At 36.6% G+C, this 27,366-nt stretch overlaps 1 protein-coding gene across 1 annotated transcript in view; it reads left to right on the top strand.

Moving 5' to 3' along the window:
* veli (L27 and PDZ_signaling domain-containing protein veli) overlaps window positions 1–25,877 on the top strand; it is a 438,946-nt gene extending 413,069 nt beyond the window's left edge. The window contains exon 4 of the mRNA XM_067760021.1: window positions 25,212–25,877. Coding sequence (XP_067616122.1) covers window positions 25,212–25,361 — 150 coding nt within the window. The 3' untranslated portion in view covers window positions 25,362–25,877. The remainder of the gene's footprint in view (window positions 1–25,211) is intronic.
* The last annotated feature ends 1,489 nt before the right edge of the window (window positions 25,878–27,366 follow it).

The following is a 27,366-nucleotide window of genomic DNA, read 5'->3' on the forward strand; positions in this document are numbered from 1 at the left end:
GAATGTCGTTCGCCTGTAGGGCTCTATAAAGGGTGTAGCACGCTTCGAAAGCTTAGTGCTAAATATGTGCACATTTGATTCATTTAACGAGAGCGCCCAAAAAAAGTTGGTGTTTTATATGCTGCACAAATTCAGCGCAAGGCTGTGTTTTAATGCTTGTTTCGATTTTCGACAACTATTGAACAAATATTGTACTAAAAATACTAAATTAGGTAATGCAGTGACTAAACGCGTTATTATGAAACGACGAAATAATAAATTAAGGTGAGATTAAGTCAAAAAGCTTCCCCAGTGGGTGCTCTATGTACAATTTTATAAAGAAGAAATGCAGCAAAGCAAGACATAGTTTTTTTTTTTTTGACTTGAATTTTTTTTGTAAATTAAAATTAAAGATAAACGTTAGTATCATTTCTTGAATTTTTCATTATACATAGTTCCTCGTAGTGAATCAAAAGTCTCACAACTCTCAATGGGTTAATAAACTTAAAAATTTTGAGCAAAAAGCGAGAGTCAGCCCAGGGTATGTAGTAGGATAAGGCCTCTTGACACGACACTACATATACTATTAAATTCATATGTCAGCCTTACTGCATGTCGGCTTGGAAATGAGGCAGATGAATTGCATACATATTTAAAATGGCATGGTATTTACCATATTCCCTTAATCCGATTCACCATTTAGGAGTGCTTGCGGTTTACGAAATGGATTTCGGCCCTAGCTACCATAAAATGATTTTAAGGGTGTTACTATTCTTGAGACGAAATCCCAAGTTCATACCCTTGCCTTTAGACTGCATGTGATATGATGGAGTATGATAAGGTTTGTGAGGTAATGTATACCTCCTATCATTCGCTTTCTGTGCAGTGCTAAGGGAGGAATTATGTATAAATATGTAGGTGAATATATATGTATATGCATGTCGGGACCATGCATCTGTTGCACTTAGTTGTTGGGTTCTGTCGGCCTCGCGCCTTGGCCGAGTGCAGATGCATTATGAGGCAGATCAGGGGTCTGCGTTAGGATTGTTGGATGGCCTCGTTTCGGGTGAACGAGTGAAATTTGCGTTGACCATTTTTGAAATTTGTTTAAATTTAATGGGCCGAATGCCTTGGTTTTCTGTGGCAGATGGGTTCTTCTTCTGCGGTAGGCTTCTGGTGTCACCGCTCGGGGTGAGCGAGTGAATTGGGGTTTGATTTTGAAAATGAAAAATAATTGTTTGGTGGCAGATGGGGATCTGCCTTAGTGTGGTTGGTTGGTCTCGTTTCGGTGAACGAGCGCTGGGGTTTTGGACATCACTTTTTCTCGACGGAACTCTTCCGTCTTTCTGTGAAGAGGGGGGGGGGGGGGGGGGGGGGGTTGTGGATTTGCGATAGAAAGTTCGTTTTGGAACGGAGGGCGAGGAACGGTGGGATGGTTACGAGGAGCTCTTGGCCCTCTCGCAATCCATCTCCGCCGTTGGAAGAAGGATCAGTTTGACCAAAGGTCGTCTGACTTGACCCTTCTCTGTTATGAGGTCAACTACGCGAACTCGGTTATCTTCGCCGGGGTGTACGTTGACGACTCGACCTAACCTCCATTCGTTGGGAGATAAGTTGTCCTCTTTGAGGACAGCGAGGTCTCCCACTTGTATGTTTTGTTTGGGATGCTTCCACTTCACACGTTTTTGAAGTTCGGATAGATATTCCACCTTCCATCGTTTGCAGAAAGTGTGATGGAGGGCTTTGAGTTTCTGCCATCGATTGATCATCGAGGCAGAACTCTCACTGGCATCTGGTTCTGGTGGAGCCAGCAGGTGGCTGCCGGTTATGAAATGTCCTGGGGTTAGTGGTTCCAGATCCGTTGGGTCGTTTGACCCTGGACTAAGAGGGCGCGAATTGAGGCACGCCTCAATGCGGCACAAAAGTGTTTGGAACTCCTCCATAGTATACTTATGGGGAGACGCGACCCTTTTGAAGTGGCTTTTGAAGCTCTTCACTCCCGCCTCCCACAAGCCGCCCATATGTGGCGCGCCGGCGGGAATAAAATGCCAAGTTAATGATTGATGGCTATACCTAGAGACTGTTTTGTCTCGGCTTTCTGCCAGGAAGGCTTTGAATTCCGATCGTAGAGATCTGGAAGCTCCGACAAAGTTTGTACCATTGTCGGAGTAGATGTTCTTCGGACATCCTCTTCTCGCGATAAAACGCGAGAAGGCTGCGAGAAAGCATGGGGTGCTGAGGTCACTAGTGGCCTCTAAGTGAATGGCCTTAGTGGAGAAACAGACAAAAAGGCATACGTAGCCTTTTGACAGTCGACATCCTCTACCGCGGTAGCTTTTGATGTCGAAAGGCCCCGCAAAGTCTACCCCGGTATTGGTGAACGCGCGGGTAAAAGTAGTCCGTTCGCAGGGAAGGGTACCCATAAGTTGGGACTGTGCCTGCTTTCGATGAATAATGCAGGTTTTGCAATTGTGGATGACGGCTCTGATCATGGTCTTGACATTCGGTATCCAGTATTGGGTTCGGATGAGACGGAGCATGAGCTGGTTCTCGCCATGAAGGGAGTCATGATGAGCCATCATAACTGTAAGGCGAGACAGTCTACAATTGTACGGCAAGATGATCGGATGACGCTCGTTGTATGACATGTCTTTTGACGCCCCTAGACGCCCCCCTGTTCTAATAATATCATCTTTGTCGATATATGGATTTAGGGAAAGTATTTCACTCTTGCGATCGATAGGTTCCCTATTTTTTAATTTTAAATATTCTGTCCCGTAAAATTGTTTCTGGCAGACTCGTATTAATGCTTGAGTCGTTGCCTTAATCTCATCGGCTGAGATTATACACGACCTTTCGTGGAACATTGCTTTAGTTTTTGGGTGCGTTCTTTTATAAAACCTCCTAACATAGGATAGAACCTTCAAAGCCCTGGGTAAATTTGAAAAACGGTCGAGAATATCTACCTGATTTACCCTTGTCGTGGCATATGTTTGTGCCCTCTTCTCCTCAATTAACGTTTTGTATTCGGTCTCTTGTGCTGGCCAGTGGGAATTGTTTTCTTGCAGCCAAGAAGGTCCCTGCCACCACAACGAATTGTTGACCAACTCTGATGCAAGTAGGCCTCTGCTTCCTAGATCCGCTGGATTAGATTCCGAGTCCACGTGAGGCCAGTCCTTTCTACCGACCATATCGATGATCTTAGTGATTCGGTGTGCGACGAAGGTTGACCAGGAACAGGGCGGCTTTCTTATCCATGCGAGTACGATGGTTGAATCCGTCCAGAGGTGAACTTTTACGGGTCCCAAATGAATATTTCGGAATATTGATTCCATCATTTCTGCGAGAAGCACGGCGCCGCAGAGTTCTAAACGTGGTAGCGAGATGGTTTTCACTGGAGCTACTCTGGTTTTTGCTAAGAGTAAGTGAATGAAAACCTGATCGTCTCTTTTTACGCGCATATATATCGCTGCAGCATATGCTTTCTCGGAAGCGTCACAGAAGCCGTGGATTTCTATTTCGCCTTCCGGGGAAAAATTTACCCACCGCGGTATCCGTATGTTATATATTTCGCCATAGTGTTGGGTGAAGGTTTTCCACCGTTCTAATGTATTTGGTGAGACAGGCTCATCCCATCCGGTGCCTTCTAACCAAATATTCTTCATTAATATTTTTGCTGCTATGACCATTGGTGCAAGCCAGCCTAAAGGGTCGAAAAGTTTGGCTATAGCGGATAGAATTGCGCGTTTGGTGATGTTCTCGCCCTTCTCTAAAACTCCTGCGGTGAAGTAAAACATGTCTGAATGCGCGTTCCATCGTATTCCGAGTGCCTTCACCGAGCTAGCCTCTTCAAACGCTAGGAAGTCCTCGCTGAGCAAATCCGTTTTGGGGATGTCCTGAAGGACTTCCTCACAATTGGATGTCCACTTGCGCAATGGAAAGCCAGCTGAGTGTAATGCTTCGCGAATCTCGTTCCTTGCTTTGATAGTTGACGCTATTGTATGCCCTCCAGATAAAACGTCGTCGACATACATACTTTCGCGTAATATACCCGATGCTATTGGGTGGGTATTTTCTACATCATTAGCCAATTGTAGAAGTGACCGTATCGCGAGGTAGGGGGCGCAGTTTACACCAAATGTGACAGTCTTTAGTTCGTAAAGACTGATGGGTTCGTTGGGGGATGTTCGATGGACAATTCTTTGAAATTTGGCGTGATTATCGGTCACCCAAATTTGCCTATACATCTTTTCTATGTCACTATTAAAGACAAAGCGATACAGTCGCCAACGTAAAATTAAAATAGGCAAGTCTGCTTGGAGTACTGGACCTAGGTGGAGTATGTCGTTTAGACTAATGCCATTTGCTGTCGGACTTGACGCGTTGAAGACGACGCGCACCTTGGTAGTGGTACTTTCCGCCTTTACAACGGCGTGGTGGGGCAGGAAATAATTATCCGAATCGTCGGATGGTACATTATTTTTAATTTTTCTCATATGTCCAAGCGTTTCGTATTCGGATAACACCCGAACATACTCTTTCCCTAACTCTTGGTTTTTCAGTAATCGCCCCTCATTTCTGAAGAATTGTGAACATGCGCGCTTTAGAGACGGTCCTAATGCAATCTTCTCAGGGTAATCCTGCCTGAATGGTAGCGAGACTGTATATCTTCCACTTTCATCACGTTTTGTTGTGTCCTTAAATAATTGTTCACAATACCTTTCTTCTTCATTAAGCATTTTGTTTTTGGGAACATTTTCTACCTCCCAGAAAGCTTTTAATTGGTTGTCCAACGCAACCTCGTTGTAGAATGACATGATGCTCTTCGTTGGACTCGGTGATTCGATGCGACCGGTTAGTATCCAACCGAACACTGTCTCTTGGGCCAAAAGTGTATTTAGTACATTCTTTTTCAGACCGCTCAGTATAATTTGGGGATATATGTCTCCTCCAAGTATGAGGTCTACATCTTCGTTGATGTAGAACCTCTTGTCTGCCAAAACCAAGTCTGGGAATGCCTGCATAGTCATGACGTTGATATGGCAGGATGGAAGATTCCCAGTGAGTTTGGCTAGGACTAGAACGGGTGTAGTCAGGCTGAAGCAGGCATCCACTGGTGAACGTAATTCAATTTTGGATGCTTCTTTCACCTGAGCTGACACCGAATTTGTGATGCCTGAAACTTGGGCATGCATTTTTCTCGCTGGCAAATTGATTCTGCGTTTCAGTCTTTCAGTTATAAAGGAACATTCAGACCCTGAATCAATTAATGCCCGTGCGGAGAAGTCGGTACCATTATGGCGAATGTGTACGCGAGCAGTTCCTAATAGCACGCCTGTGCTGGAATTGGCATGACAGGATTTTACATTCTGGTTCGCAGATTGTCGCGCCTGTGCCGAAGTTGTTGGGCTATTATCCGCATCTTTGTGTGGTGACGAGAGTGGCATTTGGAACAGTTGTAGGAACTGGTGCACTTCGTCACGGTGTGTCCTGGGGATAAGCAATTCAGGCAGCCACTTGTGGATTTTATAAATTTAATCCTTTCTACTGGGGTTAAGTCGCAGAAGCGTGAACAGGTGCGTAATCTGTGTTCAGGGGATTTACACATTTTACAAATTGATTTTATTGTTTGCTTGGATACTTTCGTTTGAAAAGCACCAAGTCTTTTCGTAGGGGTTTCCGTTGATTGTCGCGACGCGTTTGGTTTTTGCACTTTCGAAGTGGCATGCCCTGTAAAACCAGACACTGTTTCAAGTGTCTGAAACCGATTAGACAGGAATTTATCCATATCCTCCCACTTGGATATGTCCATTTTATGGTCTATACTTTGCTCCCAAAGAGCCAGCGTGCTCTCTGGTAACTTGGTTGAGCATAGATAGGTCAGGATTGCATCCCAATTGGAAGTGTCAATTTTGTGGCATTTGAGGGACGAAATACAATTATTTATATCATTTTGCAGCTTTTTTATTGAACTGCCACACTCACTTTCTACCTTTTTTAAGTTAAATAAAATTTGTAGTTGTGTGTTAACTAAGATACGTTTGTTTTCGTATCTTTCACACAAGTTTTTCCAGGCCATCTCGAAACCTTCATTTGTGAGAGGGCATTTTTTTACGATATCTTTTGCTTCGCCCTGCGTTTTGTTGTTGAGATGGAATAACTTTTCCACCCCTTTCAAACTAGAATTGTTTATATATATTGCCGTGAACAGGTCGCGAAAAGTTGGCCAAGACAGATAATCCCCTTTAAAAACTTCCGTGTCGTAAGCAGGGAGGCGAATTTTATGCGCATGAGGTTCTTGCTCAGGGTTGACGTTCTTTTCATCCTTCTTGTATTTTTCTGCCTCAGCAGATATAAACGCTGAACATCGCACGTAGATTGCGTATGCTGCCTTTTGCTTCTTTCTGATCGCCATAACGTCATCCGCTGACACCTCATCAGATCCCAATAGCGAATCAAACGCAGACTTTACCTTCTTCCACAAGAGCCGCAACTCTTCCTGCTGTATTGCAAGGGTGTGTTTGCTATGGTCGCTCTCCGGAATAAGGCTGTAATCTTTATCAAACTCTGCGATTGATTCTGCTAAACGGATGTAGGTTTCCATTGTTTTATTTACGTTTATTAACGAGAAAATTTCCGATTAGAAAAATAGAACTCTTCTGAGTTAATATGCCTGCCCAGCCCTAAATAAAAACTATTGAACTTCGAGTTTATTATTTATTTTGTTTATTGCAGACTTTTTGTCTTGGTAGCGACAACGAAAAGGGTTTATTTTATGGACTTTTTGTCACAGCAGCGACAACAGAAAAAAGGTTTAATTTACAGACTTTTTGTCCCAGCGGCAACAACAAAAAAGGGGACCACTCGCCACCTCCACAAATAATGGGTGTATTTTGGTGAAAGTGAAAAAATGCGTGCGATATTGCAAAACAAGCGCCAAAAAAAGTGTAAAAAGTGTTTAAAAAGTGAAGTGAGCACCGGATTAATTAATTAAATTGAACTTAATTTCGTGTTTGTGAAATACAAAAAAAAACAACCACAAAACCTATTTAGTATGGTGCGGAAAGTGAGGTTAGGTTACCCTCTTCCTTGTGTTGTGTCTGGAAAACCTTACCACTGGTGGGGGGATAGACCAGATAATCACAAGGACTGAAATAAAGGCTAACAAACCGAGTGATTTAACCTTTGAAAATAGAAAATAAATTGGTGCTCACTAAATCACTTCACTGTTTTCACTTTTTTTTTTTCTTGATTTAAATTTTTTTTCGCGCACTACACGGGTTTCTTCTTTATTTTGCAAAAAAAACAACACTCAAAAAAACAGTGGCAAGAAATATAACACTTACTTCTTAGTTTGTCGTAAGAAAATTTGATTGTGCTGTGCTGTGGTTGGCGAATACGCTGTGGCTCTGGTCACCTATGTACAATATAAAAACTCCAACTTTTTCCTTGTCAATTTTTGGCTGCTGTGATCTGCTGTGGCAAATACATTTTTTGTAGGCAAAATCCTTCGGCAAATTGTCTAGTAGGCAAAATGTGCTGTGTTGTGGACTGTATATATAAAGAGGCGCTTTTAGTTCCTGGTGAGAAGGACCAATGTTCGGCCTGGGTGCGTCTGAAACCGGCAATGGGTAGGCGCACACGGGTCGATCTTGGAGTGGATGGTTCGCTCAAAAGAGAAAAGAAACAAAACGCAAAGAGAATTTCCTCGTTATAATAATGTTTTATTAAGAGTGTTAGGAAATATAGAGTGGATACAATATTACCTTGGTGTTGAACGTGACGATGGCGATCTTGGGCGATGTGTGCTGGTTGGCGGTCAATCGAGAAAGAGGCCGGTCATCCCGTTGAGGACAACCGCTAAGCCGCGAAAAAGTCCTCTGGTATTAAGGAGGGGAAAAAAGCCACACACACAACAACCCCCACATATACGTGCATGGGTGCTGACAACCCGCACACACACGTGCATGCGTATGAAACGCATGCATGTGCATGCATGCACACAAATGCGGCGTGAGTGTGGGTGGCTGGAAATATTATTAAAACGTTAGGGAGGGGCGCCGTCAATCAGATAAAAGTTAGGCATTGGGCCTAAACAGCTGACATATTCAGTAGGAATCTTTCTCTCCTACCAGTTAAAGTTCACAAACTACCCTGGTACAATACTAGGTTGAAAAAGTTGAAAAATCAAAGAAATAAGTACCTTAAATTATACAAGGATACCAGCGATACTGTTTTTAAAGATCAGTATACTTCCTATATGACACAGTTCAATGTTCTTGATAAGTTTTTGTACAACAAATACGTTTCTAGAGTTGAAGATGAGTTGAAAGTTAATCCTAAATCTTTTTGGAACTATGTTCGTTCAAAGAAAGGTTGTTCTAATATACCTACCTGTGTCAAATTTAATGACATTTGCTCCAACAGTTTGGTCGATTCGGCAAATCTTTTTGCTGATTTTTTCAAATCTACGTTTGTTGTTGAGGCCGATAATTTTGATAACAGGTATCTTACTGATAGCCCCAAACCTTTAGACTTTGGGTCTCTGTCCTTGTCTGAGACCGATATTATCTTGGGTATATCCTCCTTACAGACCTCAATCAAAAATGATATTGATGGATTGTCCTCTTTTTTATTTAAGAAGTGTAGTATTTCTCTTTGTGTGCCACTGTGCCACATTTTCAATATTTCGCTATCGTCTGGAGTTTTTGTTGATCGCTGGAAGCTGGTGTCTATCACTCCTATCTTCAAGTCAGGCAATAAAAATGAAGTAAAGAATTATAGGCCAATATCCAAACTGTCAACATGTTCAAAACTTTTTGAAAAGGTAGTTAAAAACAAAGTATCATTCGCTATAAATAAAATAGTCGATCCATGTCAGCATGGTTTCATTGCGGGACGTTCGACTGCTACAAATCTGGCTGTTTTATCTCAGTTTTGTGTCTCTGCGTTTAAGGATGGATGTCAAGTTGACACCATATATACGGATTTTTCCAAGGCTTTTGACACAGTTTCGCACAAATTACTTCTGTGGAAACTTGAAAACATGGGCTTTCACTCAAGCTTTCTGTCGTGGGTGAAGTCCTATTTGGAAAATAGAATATCTTTTGTTGAAATCGAGAGAACTAAGTCTTATGAATTCTCAGCAACTTCGGGTGTACCACAAGGTAGCATCCTTGGTCCTATTTTGTTCTTAATGTTTATTAATGATGTTGGCTCATGCATAAACTATTCGAATTATTTGCTTTATGCTGACGACTTAAAACTCTTTCGGAGAATCTCCTGTACTTCTGATGCATTGCGTCTGCAAGAAGATCTGAATGCTATAAATAATTGGGCCTGTGAAAATAATCTGCGACTCAATATTAGTAAATGCTGCCACATGACGTATACTAAGTCTACGAATGTGGTTTCATTCGCGTACTCGATTTCAAATGTAACTCTTGCGTCAATTAATGAGTTTCGCGATCTTGGCGTAATTTTTGACTCATCTTTTACTTTTTGTAATCATGTAAACTTTCTCATACCAAAGGCTTATGCCAACTTAGCTTTCTTGCGACGATATGCCAAGGATTTCAAGGACCCATATACCAGGAAAATCTTATACAATGCCTTAGTGCGTTCCAAGTTAGAGTATGCATCAGTCATCTGGAATCCCATATACTCCTCACACTCTTTAAGAATTGAAAGAATTCAGCGCAAGTTCATACGATTTGCTCTTCAACCTCTGCACTTTGTTAATCCCCTGCCACCCTACAATGCAAGATGCATGCTTATCAATGCCTTGCCACTTGAAGTTAGACGTCTTGTTCAAAACGTAATGTTTATTTTTGACATAATATCCGGTGCCATTGACTGCTCAGAACTACTTGGGCAGTTGAATTTCAATGTCCCTAACAGAGCTCTCCGCTTTCACAGTACATTCCGCGTTGAAGTGCTGCGTTCGAATTACTTCAGTTTCGCAACTCTTATAAGAGGTCTTGTAGAATTTAATCGCCTATCCAGAAGCCTTGACCTGGACTTTGCCATGCCAAGGTCTCTGTTTAAGGCACGCATTGAGTCCTATTACTTATCTCAGTAAATCTTACTTTAAAATTGTTAAACTAGTACTAGTTAACCTGTAATCTAGTCAGTAAGGTTGTTACCATTTGACTTAATAAAGATATGAAATATGAAATATCAGTAGATACTGGCTGGGTTTCTGGTCTTTGGTAGTGGGTCTTTCCTTGCCATTCTCCGTTATTCTGGAATTAAAAAGGCTTTTAACGACCAGTAGAAAATATGTGCTAGGCTGCTGATGCCCTCATGGCCAAGGTGTTTTGGCATCGGCATAGGTTTTCCGTCTGGGGCTATTGATATGGAAGGCTTGCCCTTTTCAATGGCTTCTTTAACCTCTGTTGAGGTAACGGTGTGGTGCGACTTGTCATGCTTGTGTTTATATGCCCGTTTATTTGGACGATATCTAGCGTTGTCAAGTGAAGTATGCATTGCAAATTGACTACAGAAAGCACCCGCGCATTTCCTCGGGTCCGACAGACGAAATTCTAGTGGAATAAATTATTCAAGTACCAACTATTATGAATAACAACAGATAGTTATAGTCAATGAACTATTCTAAAACGGACTAATATGATGAAAGCCACAAATATCTAGTCAATTAGCTACTCATACACTAACTAGTATGAATAACACCACAAAATTATACTCAATGAACTATTCAAAAGCTGACTAGTATGAATAACCCCACTAAATTCTAGTCAATGAACTAGAATGTTTTCTGACTACTTTGGCTGTTTACTGCAGGGTAGGGTATTAATGTTAATTTTCAAATTCGCTTTTCTAAATTGCTCAGCTATCCTAACAATAATAGATAAATGGGATTCAAAGGTATCTGATACGGTACAAAGATCGTCTATATATCCAAATAGACATGTTCATTGGTCAGCTGGAATAATTTCGTCCTTTACCCTGCAGTCAAACCAACTAGTTGTATACTAGAAGAATACTAGTTTGCCAAAAACTAGTATGAGTTCTGTAATTTTTCCATATTAGCAACTGGTATTTTTAACATGGCGATTTCCTACGCAATATCAATTGTCAGTCTCTGCATCAGCATCCTACCAATTGACAAACTATTCATTATATACACCAACATCGTACCAGATACCCGTCAGGGTCATACCAATTAACATATTAGTCAGCCTTTGCGCCAGCATTATACCAGATGGCATACTAGTTATTATATGCATCGATATCATACCAATTGACATACTAGTTAGTGTATTCAACATCAACATATTTTTATTTATTTATTTATTTATTCACAGCCATATGGCCTATAATCCTTTTGATTTTATATAACTCGTATTAAATATGTGTTGTACAATAATAATATAATAGGTTTTTAAATTTCTTCAAACTATTGCATGTTTTAATACCTATTGATAGCTCATTACACATTTTCAATCCTTTATAAAACAGACCTAGCTTTGCATTTTCTGTCTGGCAATTTTCCAATTTTCTTTGAGATTTTACTCACTACGTAGTCAACATTATCACTGAATTTTAATTTATTGTTAATTATGACGCCGAGATATTTGCATTTCTTTACCTCCCTAATGGTTTCGTTTTTTATATTTAATGTAGATATATGGTTCTAAATTTAGTTTATTTGATGTGAATATAACCATGTAATTTGTTTTTTCCACATTTACCATGAACTTATCTTTACAAAACCAAATGTAGAAAGAATTCAAGTCCTCCTGCATTTTTTCAAAGGCCACACCTATATTTTCTTCACTTATTGTCAACATAGCATCATCTGCAAACAGTTTTATTGTACAGTTCTTTATTGACGAGGTAATATCATTTATGTATACGTTGAACAGGATTGGCGCTAAGACTGAGCCCTGTGGAAGTCATATATTAATCGGCACGCTTTCTGAAATTGCTGCACCAATCACTGTATATTGCTTTTTATTAGCTAGGAAACTTTCAAACCACTTCAACTCAACACCTTCAATTCCGATTCGTTTCAATTTCTTTACTATCAGATTCCGATCAATAGTTTCAAACGCTCTTTCTAAGTCAATGAATACCACTAATATAGTCTTTTTTTCCACTGAGAAGTAACCCATGTAAGAGCTGTTTCACAAGAGTGTTTGGCAGGAAAACCTGATTGCTCTTTAATAAAAAATGTTGTTTCTTTCAGTTGGCGTACTACTCAGTCTATGCATCATTGTAACACCAGTTGACATATTAGTCGATATTTGCATCAGCATCCTACTAGTTCATATACTAGTCCCAGTCGGTTTGAAAAATTACTTGAAAATTGATAAATTAGCTCAAAAATTATGTTTATATATACATAAGTATATAACTTTAAAATTTAGCACTTCAATACATTATTGATATTAGAGAAAAATTCCAAAGTTTACAAACGGCGATGGTTACCAGGATATGTTTCTGAATTTCACTTCTTCATCAGCTATCTTCTCGGGATCTGAGTATTGAACTCGAATCTCCAAAATTCATACCAGTGTAAAGGCAGATGCTTTTAACCACCCAGCTCGCTTTGCAATTGGTCTCTAACAATTGCCTTTTTGTTAGTATTCTTTTTTATTCACTATTAGGTGCCTACACTCTGTATGTTGTTTCCTCCCAATTGTGTGGAATGTTTAGGTGCACTTTTGAAAATCTTAGTACCATTTGTTTGGATTTTTACAGTATTTGTTTTTGAATACTCAGCGTGCTTTGCAAACAGAGTATATTAACTTTGATTGGATAACGGTTGGTTGTATAAAGGAATCGAGATAGATATAGACTTCCATGTATCAAAATCATCAGTGTCGAAAAAAATTTGATTGTGCCTTGTCCGTCCGTCCGCCCGTCTGTCCGTTTACACCATAACTTGAGTAAATATTGAGATATCTTCACCAAATTTGGTACACCAGATTTTCTGGACCCAGGATAGATTGGTATTGAAAATGAGCGAAATCGGATGATAACCACGCCCACTTTTTATATATAAACATTTTGAAAAACACAAAAAACCTGATTATTTAAATAATACACCTAGAATGTTTAAATTTGACGTGTGGACGATATTGAGACTCTTGATAAAAATTTTGTTTAAATGGGCGTGGCACCGCCGACTTGTGATAAAATAAATTTTACAAATATTATTAATCATAAATCAAAAATCGTTAAACCTATCGTAACAAAATTCGGCAGAGAGGTTGCCTTTACTATAAGGAATGCTTTGAAGAAAAATTAACGAAATCGGTTAAGGACCACGCCCTCTTTTATATAAAAGATTTTTAAAAGGGTCGTGGACGAATAAAATAAGCTATATGTTTGCAAAAAAGAGCTTTATATTAATGGTATTTCATTTCCCAAGTGGATTTATAACAATAAATAGGAAAAACTTCAAATTTTGAAAAATGGGCGTGTCACCGCCCCTTTTATGGCTAAGCAATTTTCTATGTTTCGGGAGCCATAACTCGAAGAAAGATTAGCGGATCGTAATAAAATTGGGTACACAAATTTTCCCTAAATCAGGAAATATTTCTAGAAAAAATGGACGAGATCGGTTAAAGACTACGCCCACTTTTATATAAAAGATTTTTAAAAGGGTCGTAGACGAAAATAATAAGCTATATCTTAGCTAAAAAGAGATTTGTATCAATAGAATATTACTTTCTAAATTGAATTACTGCGTAGGAATACTATTGATCGCGTAGCTACTGTAGGGTCGGTAATGGTTATTTTTTTGAAGCGCTGCCGAATGCCGCCTACGCAGAGAGGTGCCCTGCGCAGAAATACTGTGGATAGCGTAGCAGGTGCTGAATCGAGTAAGTATTGTTGTGCAGAGATGTCTTAAAGAATATAATATTACCGAAGATGGGTATTTTTAATGACATCATGTGTGGTGATATGTATGTTATATGTCGCAATGTGGTCGTGTCGGCATTATGAATAATTGAGATTTTTTCCTGTTGGGACAATGATTTGTATTTCGTTTTTGAAAATGGGTGTGGCACTGCCCCTTTTATGACTAAGCAATTTTCTGTTTCGGGAGCCATAAATCGAAGAAAAATTAACATATCGTAATGAAATTGTGTACAAATATTTCTAGTAAAAATGGAAGGTATCGGTTAAAGACCACGGCAACTTAGATATAAAGCAAGTTTAAAAGGGTCGTAGACTAGAATAATAAGCTATAACTTAGCAAAAAATAGTTTTTAATCAATAATTGTTTTTGTTTTATCGGCGTATTGATAAAGTATTCAAGGTTCGAAACGAGCTCAAGGACAGAACAATAATTTTTTGTAATGATTATTGTTTTTTATTTTTTCTGTAATTGAAAAATTGTATTTTGTTTTTGGAATAGTAAGTATAAAATTGTTCAGACAACCTGCCATAGCTGCGCAGATAGATCTATTTCGAAGGGTGCTAAGCCTTCATCATCAGTACGCTTTAGGCACGCTGCACTAACCATTTAGCTATACAGCGGTGGTTTGTTTGACTTACAAATTGCTACTTCTGTTCCTTCTTACCAACTATATTTATTCAGCGTTGCGCCATCTGTTGCAAGACACTGATAAGTTGGATTTGTTTATTGTCAATTACTTTGTTTGACATTTCCCAAGTGCTCATGGTTTATTAAAAATTGTTTTTGTTTTATCGGCCTATTGATAAAGTATTCAAGGTTCGAAACGAGCTCAAGGCAAGAACAAGAATTTTTTGTAATGATTATTGTTTTTTTTAATTTTTCTATAATTGAAAAATTTTATTTTGTTTTTGGAATAGTAAGTAGAAAATTGTTCAGACAACCTGCCATAGCTGCGCAGATAGATCCATTTCGAAGGGTGCTAAGCCTTCATCATCAGTACGCTTTAGGCACGCTGCACTAACCATTTAGCTATACAGCGGTGGTTTGTTTGACTAACAAATTGCTACTTCTATTCCTTCTTACCAACTATATTTATTCAGCGTTGCGCCATCTGTTGCAAGACACTGATAACGTTGGATTTGTTTATTGTCAATTACTTTGTTTGACATTTCCCAAGTGCTCATGGTTTATTAAAAATTGTTTTTGTTTTATCGGCCTATTGATAAAGTATTCAAGGTTCGAAACGAGCTCAAGGCCAGAACAATAATTTTTTGTAATGATTATTGTTTTTTTAATTTTTCTATAATTGAAAAATTTTATTTTGTTTTTGGAATAGTAAGTAGAAAATGTTTCAGACAACCTGCCATAGCTGCGCAGATAGATCCATTTCGAAGGGTGCTAAGCCTTCACCATCAGTACGCTTTAGCCACGCTGCGCTAACCATTTAGCTATACAGCGGTGGTTTGTTTGACTAACAAATTGCTACTTCTATTCCTTCTTACCAACTATATTTATTCAGCGTTGCGCCATCTGTTGAAAGACACTGATAACGTTGGATTTGTTTATTGTCAATTACTTTGTTTGACATTTCCCAAGTGCTCATGGTTTATTAAAAATTGTTTTTCTTTTATCGGCCTATTGATAAAGTATTCAAGGTTCGAAACGAGCTCAAGGCCAGAACAATAATTTTTTGTAATGATTATTGTTTTTTTAATTTTTCTATAATTGAAAAATTTTATTTTGTTTTTGGAATAGTAAGTAGAAAATGTTTCAGACAACCTGCCATAGCTGCGCAGATAGATCCATTTCGAAGGGTGCTAAGCCTTCATCATCAGTACGCTTTAGCCACGCTGCGCTAACCATTTAGCTATACAGCGGTGGTTTGTTTGACTAACAAATTGCTACTTCTATTCCTTCTTACCAACTATATTTATTCAGTGTTGCGCCATCTGTTGCAAGACACTGATAATGTTGGATTTGTTTATTGCCAATTACTTTGTTTGACATTTCCCAAGTGCTCATGGTTTATTAACAATTGTATTTGTTTTATCGGCCTATTGATAAAGTATTCAAGGTTCGAAACGAGCTCAAGGCCAGAACAATAACTTTTTGTAATGATTATTGTTTTTTTAATTTTTCTATAATTGAAAAATTTTATTTTGTTTTGGAATAGTAAGTAGAAAATTTTTCAGACAACCTGCCATAGCTGCGCAGGTAGATCCATTTCGAAAGGTGCTAAGCCTTCATCATTAGTACGCTTTAGCACGATGCGCTAACCATTTAGCCATACAGCGATGGTTCGTTTGACTAACAAATTGCTACTTCTATTCCTTCTTACCCACTATATTTGTTCAGCGTTGCGCTATCTGTTGCAAGACACTGAAAATTATTGTTCTGACCTTGAGCTCGTTTCGAACCTTGAATAGTTTTTAATCAATGATATTTCACTTATCACTTATTGTAAGAGGAAATGGGGAGACTTTTTTTTAAACGGGCGGTGCCACGTGCTATGTAGAAAAGTAATTTATCTGAAATGAAATGTGCAATTTAAGCTCACGCTGAGTATATAATGTTCGGTTACACCCGAACTTAGACAGCTTTACTTGTTTTTTTTTTTTTAATACTTCCACTGTTACCTTATATCAATGTAATCATATGTATGTAATTAGCGATACTTGCTCACATTGCTTTATACAATGGTTTTTGTTAGTGATATTATTGCAAAGTTTACAAACGGCGATGGTTACTAGGACATGTTTCTGAATTAGCGATAATCAGTTTGGATTTACAGAAAACTCAAGTACTTTGTCCGCATGCATCACTTGTACAGAATTTCTATATGAAAATTTAGATAGAAAAAATACGTTGCTATGCTGGCGATTGATCTTAGCAAAGCGTTTGACTCAGTAAATCTTTACATCATGATACAAAAGCTTAGAGAGTTGGGAGTTAATGGCACTGCTATTAAACTCTCCGAAAGTTTTTTAATAGAAAGCAATTTGTCCAAATAAAAGATACAAAAAGTCTAACTAAAACTATTAAAACTGGTGTTCCACAAGGATCAAAATTAGCTGCAACTCTATTTGTAATATACATCAACAATATATTTAAACTCGATTTAAATGGAAAACCGCAATTTTATGCCGATGACGGGACATTCTTGTATGCTACTGATACTCTAGACGAACTATTAGTCAATATCCAAACGGATATAAAGAAACTTTCGAAATGGTTTGAACGTAATTTGCTGAAAATGAATATCTCGAAAACAAATTTTATAATATTTAACAACTATAAAAATATTCCCGGTATGCACGATCTGAAGGGAATTCATCTAGATGGTAGTTTTATTACGAGGGTCGAGAGTCTAAAATACCTTGGCATTTGGTTTGATGCAAATCTAAATTGGCGAGAACACATAAACAAGCTGAAAATGAAATTAATACCACTGAATTTCTCGATATATAGAAAGCGGAAATTAATTCCAAAAAGACAACTATGGCTTCTATACAACTCGTTGTTCATGTCATATATTAACTATTTGAATCCAATATGCATAGTTTGCTCAGAGCAACTTATAAATGAATTACAAAGAACACAAAATAAAGTAATTAAAAACATTTTAAATTTACCGCGGAGAACATCAAGTGAGCTGTTATATTGTAATAGGCTAGATATTCGCAAATATTGCATCTCTAAGACGCTAATAGCGTTCTACAAAATAAAAAATAATTTAATTAAACATAATTTGAACATACAAGAAGAACAAACCCCAGAATATGCCCTTAGAACTCGAACTCAAACCACGTCTTTTTCGAACAGAAAGATGTGCAAAATCAATAAAACACTATGGTGTATCTTTATTTGTAAGAGCTTTTTGGTCGTTCAATTTAAAGCAAAAACATTAGTTTTTCTTTTTTTCTCCGAAGCGTTCCGACACGTTATTGTGTCTTCTTCAGGGAGACTATGTATTTATTTTGACAAGAAAACATAATTAGAAAATATTTTTCTAAATTATAGTACATACATACCATTTACCATTTATTTACCATTTATTTATTTATTAAGTCTATGAACACATGTTCTTACAGACTACCAATGAAAAAACTATACAACATATTATTAACAAAATTCTTACAGACTACTAACAATTTTCATACAGTTAAAAAACTGACTACAATTAAGAAATACAAAAAGTTAACAAGTCAGTGAAAAACTAGCACTTACAGACTAATATAAAAGAATTGATAACTAAAAAACACACTTTAATAAATTAATAAAAACGTTCTTCGACAAAGAGAAATCAAGTTCGACAAAATATGAGATCTTATTAAATTCATTCATAGCGCGGGTAATTGGGGCATTTCTCGCATAATTAGTTCTACTATTAATGCCATAAAAAGGGTAAAAGCTTCTAAGTTCTCTTCTTGGAACATTAAAATTAATTTTCTCAAGAAGAGCAGCACAATCTGTATCCCCATGGATGATGCAATATAAAAAGGTCAAAGAAATAATAGACCTTCTCGCTTCTAAAGTTTTAAGATTTAAAAGAAGTAAACGTGCATTTTATGAGGGAAGAGGGCTAGTAAATCTAAGTGACCGCAGACAGTATTTAAGAAAAACTTTTTGAACTCTCTCAATCCTATTAATTGCAAACTGTTGGAACGGTCGCCATAACATAAATTGTAGACTGCAAATTAGCTACACATTTTTACAAAAATATATACATTTAACAATTTCTACATTTAAAAACCATCTACACTCTATCCCAGCTGTTCGTCAGTTGTTGGTTATCACACATTTGTATGCACAGCTGATATTATCTACATCCTCTTTGTAGTTCATTGCATTATTTATCTGCTGTTGGATTCGAAGCCCTTCCAACGTTAATCTTTTCTTTATTTTGCTTTCCACATCTATTATATATGTACATAACATATACTATATGTTAAATGTATACATTTTTGTAAAAATGTGTAGTTAAAATGCATTCTACAATTTATGTTATGGTATGTATGTACTATAATTTAGAAAAACATTTTCTAATTATGTTTTCTTGTCAAAATAAATACATAGTATCCCTGAAGAAGACACAGTAACGTGTCGAAACGCATCGGAGAAAGAAAAAACTAATGTTTTTGCTTTAAATTGAACGACCAAAAAGCTCTTACAAAAAAAGAAACTCAACAATTCCCTTGGTCTAAAAAATACAATAACTATGGTGTATTATTCAACAAACTTCCAGATGAAGTTAAAAATGCAAGAAATCTGCGAAGCTTTAAAACTGAAGTCAAACGCCTACTTCTTGCAAACTATAATTTTAATATTCAGCTGTAAAATGTAATTGTTAAGTTTCCTCTTTTACTGATATACGGAAATGGTATTTAAATCATACATTACTTGTAATAAGTTATTTATTTATTTAAATCATACAAATTTAAATTAAATTTTAAATTTATTTTATTTTATTTTTCTTACTGCTGCACTCTCTATGTATCCTCATTAATATTGATGGCAAATAGTTTTACATAAGAGATAAGCTATCTTCTCGCACAAAAAAATTGTTTTTTTTTTGAGAAAATTGTTGTAAAGCAAATCAAATTTTGTTGTCAATAAAGAAAAAAAAAATTTCACTTCGTCATCAGCTTGCTTCTCGGGAGCTGAGCAATGAACTCGAATCTCCAACATTCATACCAGTGTAAAGGCAGATACTTTTAACCACTCAGCCATATGAATGCCCCGCTGCTCGCTTTGCAATTGGTCTCTAAGTATTGCCTTTTTGTTGGTATTCCTTTTTTATTCACTATTGGGTGCATACACTCTGTATGTTGTTTGATCCTAATTGTGTGGAATGTTTTAGGCGCACTTTTGAAAAGCTTAGTAACATTTGTTTGGATTTTTACAGTACTTGTTATACCTTTCATGAAAATGAAATGGTATATTAATTTCGTCACGAATCCTAAAATTGTAAGTCCTTAAAGGAAAATAGATAGACCCATCATTAAGTATACCGAAATAATCAGGTTGAAGAGCTGAGTTGATTCAGTCATGTCCGTCTGTCCGTCTGTCTGTTTGTATGCAAACTAGTCCCTCAATTTTTGAGATATCTTGACAAAATTTGGTGAGCGGGTGTATTTGGGTGTCCGATTAGACATTGTCAGAACCGGCCGGATCGGACCCCTATAGCATATATCCTCTATACAACCTATTTTTCAGAAAAAGAGGATTTTTGTAATATCTTACTCAATTTAACAGATTGAAGCTTCAAACTTCACCATGTACTTTCGTATATTGCACATATTGTTGCCTGAAAAAATTGATGAGATCGGTCGTATATATAGTACATATCCCCCACAACCGATTGTTTAGATAAGAAACTTTTCGTAATTACTGCTCTATTTTAAGAGCTAGAGGCTTCAAATTTCAACGAATGCTTACGTATATAGCATATATTGTAGTCTAAAAAAATCATAAAGATCGGTGGTATATATAGTATATATATATAGTATATATATATATTTTCGTAATTTTAGCACAGCTAGAAGCCTCAAATTTCACCGAATGCTTACGTATATAGCATATATTGTTGTCTGAAAAAATCATAGAGACCGGTGGTATATATAGTATATATCTCATACAACCGATTGTTGAGATAAGAAACTTTGCGCAATTTCTTCCCCATTTTAACAGCTATAAGCTTCAAATTTCACCAAATGCTTACGTGTATAGCATATATTGTTGTCTGAAAAAATCATTGAGATCGGTGGTATATATAGCATATATCTCATACAACCGATTGTTCAGATAAGAAACTTTGCGCAATTTCTTCCCCATTTTAACAGCTAGAAGCTTCAAATTTCACCAAATGCTTACGTATATAGCATATATTGTTGTCTGAAAAATCATAGAGATCGGTGGTATATACATTATATACCCCATATAAACTGTATTTTTTTGCCCCTTTTTTACGGCTAGAAGCTTCAAAATTCATCAAATTTCATCAAATAGTTACGTTTACGTCATATATTGTTGAAATACGTGATTCTTAGTCATAGTTTTTACACACAGACCACAAAAAACCTGAAACTTTGCATCCTCACACAAAGTACCTACCTATTTTTTATTTTATATTTATCTTAAAAATCGTTTAGGTATGTAGATCTGTTCATTATATATTTCTTATCTTATATATCCGATTATTCGGAGATTACGAACGGCATAAGATTATTGTTCAGCCCTATTCATGAAAGGTATGAAGTCTTCGGCGCAGCCGAAGACAGTCCCGCCCTTACTTGTTTTTTTTAATACTTCCACTGTTACCTTATATCAATGTAATCATATGTATGTAATTAGCGAGACTTGCTCATATTGCTTTATACAATGGCTATTGTTATTAGAGAAAGAAATATATCAATACATTATACTTTGGAATAAATTTTAATACAATACGTACATATACTATATAAAAACTAAAAAGTAACGGAATAACACATGACGATTTTGTGTTCGATCAGCGGAGACGGCGGACCATATTCTCCTAGAATGTTACGCAATCTCAATATGAAGGGCAAGTTATGGGCTCACCATACCAGAACATTCCCACATTAAATCCCGCAAGCCAAGAGAACTGCTAGGGTTTACCATGGAAGTCGGCTGGGATGAGGTGCTGACCAATGGTCGCAGCGCAAACTCAATAAATTATCTATCTATCCAACGGAGAAGGAAGGAAACCGTCGTGGTTGACTGTGTCAAACCAGGCCAAGCTGCATTAGCACCTATGATGAGTGTTAATGGAGTTCAGAACGGTGGTAGTGATATGCACTTTACGGAAGTCATGCTGATGGCTGGATACCGAAGAATTTCATTTAATTGAGGGAATCATAACGGCTTTAAACATTTTCGTTACTAACTAAAGGGATGATATCTGTAGATACTGGCTGGGTTTCCGGTCTTTGGTAGTGGGTTTATCCTTGCCATTCTCTGTTATTCTAGAATAGCAAAGGCTTTTAACGACAAACAGAAAACATGTGCTAGGCTGCTGATGCCCTCATGGCCAAGGTGTTTTGGCATCGGCATAGGTTTTCCGTCTGGGGCTATTGATATGGAAGGCTTGGCCTTTTCAATGGCTTATTTAACCTCTGTTGAGGTAACGGTGTGGTGCGACTCGTCATGCTTGTGTTTATGTGCCGGTTCATTTGGACGATATCTAGCATTGTCAAGTGAAGTATGGGTTGCAAATTGGTTACAGAAAGCACTCGCGCATTGCCTCGAGTCCGACAGATGAAATTCTAGTCGAATAAGTTATTCAAATACTAACTAGTATGAATAAAACCACAAAGTTATTGTCAATGAACTACTCTAACACTGACTAGTATGATGTAAGTCACAAAATTCTAGTCAATTAACTACTCATACACTAACTAGAATGAATAACACTATAAAATTATAGTCAATGAACTATTCAAAAGCTGACTAGTATGAATAACCCCACAAAATTGTAGTCTAGAAACTAGAATGTTTGCTGACTATTTTGGTTTTTGACTGCAGGGAGACTATCAAATTGTGAGACAACTACAAAATACATACAGAACAGTAAAAGCTTTGTCAACAGATAAATGTTACTGCGTCCAATTAAATTAAGAAAAAAGGTAAACTAGGATGATAATAAGTGTCGTAAACAGAAAACAGGTTTACATACAGCGAAAGAGGAAAATAGAAACAGAATAATAAGCAAGAAACATTTGAATAGAAAAGGTGAGATTATAAAATAAAAACAATCATAACATAATACAAATAAAGCATAATACTGACTAAAGATGACATACATATGTATATTAATTTTTGTAATTGGGTGTGAGTGCTAATAAGAGACATATGACATCAGACCGCGACCAGTCTTAGGTAAGCTCTCGTGAACATAAATAGAGCCATATCCAGGCAAATCAACATCAAACAAACCCAGTGATTTCTTCTTCGCTTTGGAAAAAAATAATTGATTGCGCTCATGAGGAGGGAAAAGCTGGAAAATTATGGGAGCATTTTTACCGTCGTTACTTGTTGCACTTCGCAGCCGGAATGCATCTCGCAGATGTGGTGGTTTGTGCTGCGCTCCATTACAGACCTTTTCAAAAATTTTAGACAGACACTCATTTGATTAATGAGGGATGCCGTTCACTACCATTGCCGTGTCCGTTGAAACTGCGATGCTTTCTAATGCATTGATTTGGGTCTGAGAAATAATATCAGTGCACGTGCTCTCAACCTGAGATACTCTTTTTTCAAATGCTGCTAGTGATAGTTTCAAATTTGCCGTCTCAGCAGTCAGCTCACCAAACTTCTGCATAACTCTCTCCTCCGATTTCTGCATTACCGCCGTCAGATCTTCAATTATTGAGATTCTGAGCTCTTCTAATTTTCTCTCTTTTACCTTTTCCACTATCTTCTCTAATCGCTCAGACATAGCTGGTGATGGTGTGAGGGGAGTTTTGGAGGGTTTTGTTGCTGATTTTCGTAGAGAACTTTTTCGTTCCGACATAATGTAAATAAAAGCTGGTGCTTATGCAAATATGGTAAATCAGCTAGCAGAAAAAATATCAGGGACAACTCGTAGCAGATGACCATTTCAAGTTACACAGTATTTGCAAATTTTTTAAAGATACTTTCCGAGGAAAACAATTATTTAGGAGTACCACAAAAAGACGTCTTACTCGTTCGACATTACTCGTTCGCTATGTTCTATATAATAAGTTTACCAACAACAGAGAATCAAATTTGGCAAACTATTGATATCAGAGCAGTAAAGAAAAACAATAAAATTAACAAAATAAATTTCATCTCAATCCTTAGCTGTGAAAAAACTATGTATGGAATAAAAAGAAATTGTGTTACCACGGCACATATTTACATAATATAAAATAACAAGTACTCGGACATATAATACTCCAGACATAGCAAACTAACAAAATTGCTCAAGCTGCAACATGTGCAAAGCAAACCGTGTGAACAATAAGCGGTAAATAGAAGTCAAATTGAAATAAACAAACTCACCTGTGGGAAGCGCATTGTCAATAGTTTTCGCCTTCATCGCAATAAGGCAAACGTAGGTTAGACTGTAAGAATTATTATTGTGTAAAATCAGATATTAGTTTGAATTCAATAAAGGAGCACGTCTCCCGCGAAGTTTTTATATGGAAGATATGGGCAACACCCTCGGGGAAATTTTTTTAAAAAAATTAACGGTAATTCTCATCTACTTGAAACTTGCACACTATTACACTACAATTAAATGAGCTTCAAGACTGCATATCCATATATTTTCTAAAAACTGTTAATAAAAGGTTTGAAAATTGATACAAATTTGATTAATTTAACTTTAAAATTTTTATAATTATACAAACGTATGTGGTTTTGATATAGTTCGGACTATGTTATAAATGGAAAGTTAAAAAGCTCTTTCATATAAAAAGTTGTTATGCACGGGGTTTGAACACATTTTGTAAATTTGTTTATTTTTTTCACAAGCTTTTGACCACAGGCGCAAACAGTAGATGATATTACTATCAAAAGTGACAACTCACGGCGTTGCCATCGAGAAAAAATGTATGCAATTTTATCTTAGAGTTATATTTTCAAGCAAAGTGGTGAATTAAATAAGTTAAGTGATTTTTGTTGAAACTTTAGTTTGAACCGAATCGAACCATTTTTTTTTTTTGGTGGTTTTCAGTTCGGTCTTAGGAGTTAAGAAAAAAACGGTTCGGTTCGTGGTTCGGTTCAAAGCCCCAAAATAGCGGATGGTTCGGTTCATGAACCGGTTCGGTCTATATCCCGGAAACGGCTTGAGATATCACAATAAAAAGTACTTTACTTTAAGGGCCGTTTTCTTACCCACCCAATAAAGTACAATTAAGCTACGGAGATTGTAGGTATGAGTGGGAGCAGCCGTATGGGCGCGAGCAGCAGCGGGTACTTGTTGTGGCTTGCTGGGCAGCGGAGCTGGTGGAAGTTAGTGGGGGGGCGCTAAGGCGTAGACTACGGGACGCCCTAGGGCGTGAACAGCAAGGAGACACAAACAACTATTTATCCGCCAGTTCTGCATACTGTTTTTTGAACTTTGGGATATTCTTTAAAGTTTTGAAAAAAAATTAGATAAAAATGTTTCCTCTCCTTTTCACAGAAAATAAGCAGATAATAGTGCACATCGGTTTATGCTATCGGTAATGAACTTTTAGTTAGTTCGTAGTTAGCTTCTTCCTTTTCCTGCTGGGTAGTGTAATAAGCATAATATAGTGCTATAAAATAGCTTGGTAACAATTAATCAAATGTGTATATTTCTTTCTAGTCTGTTGAAGGTGAAAATCATGAAAAAGCGGTCGAGCTTCTCAAACAAGCCGTAGGATCTGTTAAGCTGGTAGTTCGCTACACTCCAAAGGTTTTGGAAGAAATGGAGTTGAGATTCGATAAGCAACGAACCACACGTCGTCGACAGTGATTCAATTTAGAAACTATTTTGAAATTGACAAGGTCTCCTATTCATCGTATGTATTATGTTTTAATCGAATCTCCTTTAAAAACAATGGAAACAATATACAACTAAAGACTTTACAACAAATACGACACTCTTCTAAAGTTTTTAACAAAATTTGATAACGTAACATGTGCAATCCCATTGCTCTGGTTAAAACAACATGATTTTCAAGTATTCTCAATGTTTCTATGTGTACTAAATAATTTCTCCAGGCCATATTTTCTGCATGGAAGGAAAAAGTACTCGTACAACTGCGTGTATATATTATTATTATTATATACAGTTTATTTATAAAATACATTTTTCAAATAAGCTTATAACTAGGCATGTATATAATATATATATATATGTATAGCTTAAATGGTTTGCAAATTTTGTCAGTGATTTTCTTTTTTATTTTGATTAATTAAAAAAATCTTTAAATTCTAATAAAACGAAAACTTCAAAAACTCTGGTGTTACAATAAAATTTAGATTCAGACATGTTTATTTTATTATTTTTGATCTTTCTTTCTATATATGTATTGCCGGCATAAGTAAAGAAAATGCACCGTTTCGGTATGGGAAAACCAAAAATTAAGTTCGATAATAGTACTTTTTGGAGCTTTCTGGCCGGCTTTCCTTTAAAATAAAACAAATGTTTACTTCTTCATCCTACGGGTTTCTACACTGTTTTGCGTCTTCCTCAGGGATTTCTATTTATTACACAAAACCGAAAAACATATAAATTGTTGGAAACTAACTTAATCATAAGGCGATAAAAACAGTTTTTACCATATTGGACTTACATATTTTTGCTACTTAATGCACAAATTTTGTATTAAATTTAAATATAATAATGTCAGTACGTAAGTACATAACAACCACACAATATAAAAGCACTGTGACATCATTCCCTCTCAAAAGCTAAACATTTAATGTGATGTCGCTTGCATACGCGCAATTTATGCTATCTACATCGTCCCGATAATTTACAACTTTCCTCCTCCACATGGTATTTCGTAGATTACGTTGTGTAGATGCTACCTCTTTGGTTTTCGTGTACATGTTTTGGATTGTGTGATTTGGTTTGTGTGCATAGTAGACTGGGTCGAAAAAAAAGTTGCTAATGTCCACCCCTAAATTTAAAGATTATGTTGAGAGGGTTTCGGAAAAATTTATTTTTTTTTTTTTTAAATATAAACGAGCTCTAGGCCAAATATTTGTATATTCTTAATAAAACACAATACGTGAATTTTTGATATACAATTATATTATTTAATTTGTCGATATTTCGACTTCAGTCTGAAGTCATCATCAGGACTAGGTACGAAAAGAACAAACATACATATTAAAATCATAAAAATACACATTTGCATTTTATGATTTTAATATGTATGTTTGTTCTTTTCGTACCTAGTCCTGATGATGACTTCAGACTGAAGTCGAAATATCGACAAATTAAATAATATAATTGTATATCAAAAATTCACGTATTGTGTTTTATTAAGAATATACAAATATTTGGCCTAGAGCTCGTTTATATTTAAAAAGTTATAATTCAAAGGCCGTAAACAACAAAAATAATTTTTTTTTATTTTTTTTTTTTTTGATCCTTTGAAATACAGCCGAAAAGGTGTTTTCGTTGTAACTTGGTTATTTGACGTCCGATTTTTTAAATTGATATGTCATTATTTATGTTATTTTTTTATGTCATTATTTTGGCCTTGAGAAGCTTCGCATTTCCGTTTAATGTTCTTTTAAGCTATGAAGTCGTTTTCACATGATTAGGTCAGCTAACAAAATTGTATCCCCCTAATGTATAATTTTTTCCTTAACAGACGAAAGTACTTAAAAATTCAAGAGATTGTTGCTTTGAAACCGTATTACTAAAATAATAAATAAAGAAGTTATAGCACTTTCAATATTTATTGCAACTGTTATTTTACCTGATTCTTATTATACTTAGACCTGAAACTCATGATATTTTT

The sequence above is a fragment of the Eurosta solidaginis genome, chromosome 1 (assembly GCF_040869045.1).
Source record: "Eurosta solidaginis isolate ZX-2024a chromosome 1, ASM4086904v1, whole genome shotgun sequence".
Classification (NCBI taxonomy): Eukaryota; Metazoa; Arthropoda; class Insecta; order Diptera; family Tephritidae; genus Eurosta; species Eurosta solidaginis.